Raw genomic sequence first — 5,730 nt, 5'->3', positions numbered from 1 at the left:
CTGGACGTGCGGCACGCTTGCGGCATTGCGGCTTTGATATGATGCTCAACGATCGTCAGAGATAAAGAACGAATTTTCTTACTTGTTGTGTATAATGTGGTCTTCTATGTCACACTATTACGTATTGCGCAATATCTGAACAATAACAAATCGGAGAAAATAACAAAACAGTACCGCAGTGAACGAACGCAGCAATGCCGCAAGCGTGCCGCACGTCAAGTGAGAGGGGGCCTTTAGTGTATCGACGTAGAGATCAGGAGACACTAAGTTTGCAATGAGAGTTGGATAGTGGGTTTGGCGTGTGTGGTTTGATGTAGATGTAGGATAGATAGTGGGTTTGACCCAGGCAAAGTCTGTTTGAAGATGAGGACAGACCCACGCCAATAGCTGAAAGCATTCTGTAAGAAAATAATCATTTAGTATAGAATTAAATATTCAATCACTATGCAAAGGCTGAAATGTCTGAAATGTAAGTAACTTTTAGCAGATTGAAGCAAAGACATGAGTTAACAAGGGGGTAACATGAGGATAGCGAGTCGCATTTCGAACCTGGACAAGTCTACTGAAGAAGCGGAAGAGGAAAAGCGCACAGGGTTGACAAGAGTTGACATCATAATCTGCAGACAAAGATTTTGTCAGTTTGGAAACGCTGACAGGTCTTCAGGAGCTCCATTGATACATGGAATAGAAGATAAAGCAGAGATTAGAAGTGAGGGTTGGGGAGGGGAAGGGGGTGGCAGCATGGAGAGTTGGAGACCCAGGAGAAGGCCGTTACCTAGACGACGAGCTGTGTATAGAGGCGCTGCCGATGGAAGATCGTCTCTCCCCGGTGATTCTGGGCCGGTAATATCTGTGGATACACGCAGTTGTACATGTGTCAGCATTGTCAATTCAAACTTAACATTCCAACGTGCACACGGATGTTGTAGTACTCGTGGTGCAGAATAACATGCTTCACGTTATATAATAGTACTGTATATATTTCTATCATTGGTTTTACAACCATACGGACATGAGGTTCTAACAATTTATTGTCTTTACAAATGTAGAGTGATAGTCTTTCCTTGAACGTCTCTTACCCCGTTTGGACAGCTAGCTTACGTTTAGTTCAGATTGTAGCCTACAAAACGCGTGGTTCCCACACAACACAACACCACCTATAAGGTTAGTTCCCCTTAATATGCGGGTTAGCTAATATCCGTTCCATTTAAAAACAGGGCATTTAGGGACATCAAATTGCAATATCTCGGGAATATTTCAATTTGAAACCAACGCCCGTCGACTTGATATCTCTAAATACCATGTTTTGAAAACAACGGATATTGGCTACCCCGGGGATAAAGGTGACCTTGTGTTATAGGCAGGCTGTCTTGTGTTGTCTTCAGGAAACCATACTTTTTTTTGTAAACGACGGATATTGGTTAACCCGCGGATAAAGTTGAACTGTCACGAATCCCAAGCTCGACAAGGGACAGCTCACCTGGAAGGTAGGTCTCCAATGGTTGACACAGGGCGGGTCGGGGGACGTGCACTTCCCCTGGAGGCCGCACGGGGTCCATCCGCCGTCTTTCCCCGCTCCGAAGCCTTCATGTCGTCTCCCTTCGCCCTGGAAGTAGATGCAGAGATAGGCCATAAAACAAACGCAACAGTTGTATAAGTCACAACTTACGTGTGTGGTATCTTTTGCCTCATAACAAAAATTCTAATATATTTTACAGAATCTCTCGCGAGATGATGTAGAACTTGAGAAAGTCACACTACATTTGTTGAGGCAAGAAAGATTGATAGGCATTCTTCGACGCAGCTTGATTTTTATCCTATCAAAACACTTTTCACCGGATTTTCTTTATCTGCTTTATTCACATTTCTATTTGGCAAGGATGGCGAAGTAATTTATGCTAATAGGGATCTCTTTCATCTATAACATAACATGTATGACACTTTTTGTGGGTGGTTCAAGAGGTGCGAATTTCTTAAAAACATCGATATCATCATCCAGCTGCAGCTTACCACGGGTTCTGGTACCGATGTGTGTAGCTGTTCTCACAGGCCTCCCGGAACTCTCCCAGCTGGGGAAACAAAGGTAGCAGTTATAGAATACCACTTGATTACAGACAAACAGACAAAGGATATCAAATCTGATTAATATAATAGTTCTGAAATTATATTACGTCCATGAGTCACTATGGATTGTTATATCGTTTTCCACATTTAAAGTGAACTTTGCGAAGCGTAGTAGAGAATGAAAATTGTGTGTAATCCACCAACAAGCAGTTTTCCTGACAAGTCTTTTTTTCATATTGTTATCAATATGTACCCGTGGAAAGTCGGAAGGCCATTGTAAGTCTCCTTACTTTTGTTGTGTCAATAAATCTTCCAGTCATTCTTTTCTTCGCGTAGTTAACTTACAGCACTGGTAGAGGCCCAGTGTATGATAAAACAATGAGTTTCCCATATACTAGTACCTTGAAATGTGCGTTAGTCGTCAGCGCCCGCCTGTCGCCCAGCTCGGGGATGGCCCAGCCGATCTCCCCCACCCTCTGGTGCTTCCCCAGGGGGAAGGGGGTCCCCCTGGCGGCGCGCCACAGGTACAGCACCTCGCTGGTGCCCTCGGGGGACATGGTGCCGATGCCGGTGTGCCGCACCTCGTCGGGCACGTTCACGCGGTAGTCGGACATGCCGTCCACGCCTGGGGTTGACAAAAAAATGTCAGTCAAGCAAGTATCGAATATCCTCATGCATATCCTTCTATTAGTTTCTATACTAAATCCACGTATAGTAATTCGTAGCCGAACAGCTGAAAAACAATTCGTAATCGGTCCATTGTATACGTAAAGCGTATACGTAATTGGCGCCTGAATTTAGCGGAAGCTACGCCAGTCTGCCGATTTAATGTAATGCGTTGTCGCTACGTTTCTGAAGTAAGCACAGAAAGTTTACGATAACTCACGTTCAACAAATACACAGTGCAAAGAAACGAGCAAAAAGTACATGCTCAGATTATCGCACCCATGCGCTATAGAAAAAGTGGTACCAAGTCAAAATCATCAAAATCCAGACTTGGATATAACATTGATGGCTCTAGAGTTACTGTAGTGTTTTCAGTGCAGTCCACTCCTGGAGATTATTGTATAAACATGTACAAAACATAAGTATAAGGTTCCGGTTCGGAATTTGTTTGGACCGTACGAAATAGTCAGTGAAAATAAGACGCAACTTGGAGTCCCCCCCCCCCTCGTTTCAGCACTCATTTTTTCCGGCTACCGCTTAGCCTATAGCAGTGTATCATTTTTTTTTTATTCTCCAAAAGCCTGTTCCTCGTTGTGTTAGTGTTGAATCAACAGAATGTAGCTGTAGTCTCTTTCAGTGATTCATGGTTGTCCAAGGCTTCAGCAAGTCTTACAATGTTGTTCTTACAGCAGTATCAAAAGTTTTGTGTTGCCTTCGCCTCTGTGTGCTTAACCTAATGGTGATGGATTACAATCGCGTTAGGAGGGCTTTTCTTTGTATATTCTGCTAATGGCGAAGCTTTAATTGAGATCGGTGTTGTGAAGACGGAAATGTCTGCAACGCCCGTTCAAATGTCTAGATTTATTGAGGTCACTCTGTAACGTTATACGTCGTGTTGACACCACCGGTCACAATAATGATATGCGTGCATGATGAAAAAGGCGACAATCAGAGCGTCGGTCTGGACAATTAAGGTCCACAGCGGGCGATAAGGTCGGCTGGAGTTGTTTGAGTTGGGGAGGTGGTCATAGTGACGCGTTCATAGTTAACTCATTGTTACACAGCCTTCTAATCATTTCAGCGTATTGTGTGCCTCACTTCGACCGAGTTATACCACAGACAGTAACAGAAGAAATCTGTGGCCAAAATATCCAGTTCGGGTAGAATTTCAGGCCTGCAAAACTTCAACGGCCGAAAGAGCTTGGTTTGGGGATACTAAAGTTGATATCGGCAAATATGAAAGAGAAATGGGTCACGTTGTAATTCTCAATACAAAAGACGAGTGTAGTGTAGGGATGTTGCATTTACAAGCCATACAAAGGTGACAGTAGGTGTACAAATCAAGCGCTATTTACTTCACATCATTTACAAAACCTGTACTTGAGACACCCTTAAGAGTTAAGTAACTGTAAAACCTTAGAATAAAACCTGCTACAACAGAGGCGACCACCTGCCGCGCACCTGTTCCACTTGTTCTGCAGGCTTTTGTTCGGTTCTGCACAACCCTCAGCCTTTGCTTCGATACCAATTAGTGTTCTTAAACGTTTTCGCTGTCCGATTTTGAACAACATGAAGCGCTTTCCTAAGCTCTTAAAGTAACAAGTCAGTTTCTTTGGCAGACTGGAGACACTACACGCCTTAAAACATTAGTCCAGCAACTGATCATGTTTACAAAATAAGAGATGCAAGCTCAATGGAATTCCGGAAAGATTACGATTTTTGGCCTTATATTTGTTTAAATTCAAGTGTCGAAGTGATGCAGTTGGAAAGGCATTATGCCGTGTTTTCCCGGTGCATATTTTCGAAATTGTCTGGTATTCTCAACTGGTTGATTTCCAGTGCTGTACACGGTAGACACAATTGCTTTATGTGTTTACATAACAAACACTACAGTCACCCCCTGAAGACCCCAATGACGATAAAATCTCTATTTGACGACGATTTTATTTTACATTACCCTTAAATCTAGAAGGACCTCAAGTTGAAACCCCTTAAAACTTCTGCTTAGGGCAAACTCGCTATCCATAGTTTTCTTCACAACAAATACGTGGTCCTGGTCGCGTGAAAGCTTCATGTAACAAACACTACAGCCAGAGTATAGTATAGAGTACCTTAATGACGATAAAATTGCTATTTGACGACGATTCTATACTGCATTACCAAGAACTTTTTTCCAAGTTTATACGCCTTTATCAATAAAACTTAAAACTTTACCATTATAAAAGCAAGAGTAGACGGTGATATACGTCTCAGTTTCCCCCACAACAAACAAGTCCCCAGACGCGTGTGTTAGAAAGATTTAGATTTAAGCGACAGAAAAACCCTGGGGGAATATTCTCACCTGTGAACAGCACCCTACCCCTGCCCACCCTCTCGTGCGGAAAGTGCGGGGTGGGGATCTCCCATGTCGAGATGCTGGCCCGGGACAGGGCCGTGGGGGGACGGGACTCTTCACTGATCACCGACATCTTGAGTTTTCGTCACGGCACGGGCGACTTTGATTCATTCACCTGTGCCACAGGTGTTTGGGGTCACGACGCCGCGGTTGCTAGGGCCGTTGCTAGGCGCTTTGTTGACCTGTCCTCACCAAAATTATAGTATCTTATACAAAATGCAGTATTTTTTCCATTCCCCGACACTATATACGATGACATTACGGGAAACCTTGATTTTTTGTCACTAAAAAAAGTTTGGGAAGAAAATTTGGTGGCGATACAGGGTGACCCTTTGACCTTTACAATGGCGTCCCACAGTCCTTTGCGATTAAAGATGGCGTCGATAAACAAAAGAGATTTTGCACCTGGGAGCGACCCTCACGATCAGCCATCTTATATAGTAAGACGTAACCGTGTTTGAAAACCTCGTGAGGATCTCTTGAGGAGTATCTGGATTTAAACTCTTCTTCCACACAAGATTGAAAACCTCTTGGAGATCACTTGTGGACTAAAGCTTTTCGTGAGAACGCAAGTTCTGGTGTCAAAACATGAAAACATTTCAGGG

At 43.6% G+C, this 5,730-nt stretch overlaps 1 protein-coding gene across 1 annotated transcript; it reads right to left on the bottom strand.

Moving 5' to 3' along the window:
• Positions 1-756: 756 nt before the first annotated feature.
• LOC118411630 lies at positions 757-5,309 on the bottom strand. Its single transcript, XM_035814106.1, has 5 exons — positions 5,072-5,309; positions 2,466-2,689; positions 2,011-2,069; positions 1,481-1,606; positions 757-850 (listed from the first exon to the last, which is right to left on the bottom strand). Exons 1-5 carry the CDS (start codon positions 5,196-5,198, stop codon positions 772-774), a joined length of 615 nt encoding a protein of 204 aa, XP_035669999.1. The 5' UTR covers positions 5,199-5,309; the 3' UTR covers positions 757-771.
• Positions 5,310-5,730: the final 421 nt, after the last annotated feature.

The sequence above is a fragment of the Branchiostoma floridae genome, chromosome 3 (assembly GCF_000003815.2).
Source record: "Branchiostoma floridae strain S238N-H82 chromosome 3, Bfl_VNyyK, whole genome shotgun sequence".
NCBI classification, from domain to species: Eukaryota; Metazoa; Chordata; class Leptocardii; order Amphioxiformes; family Branchiostomatidae; genus Branchiostoma; species Branchiostoma floridae.
This window is presented reverse-complemented; position numbering and strand designations above follow the sequence as displayed.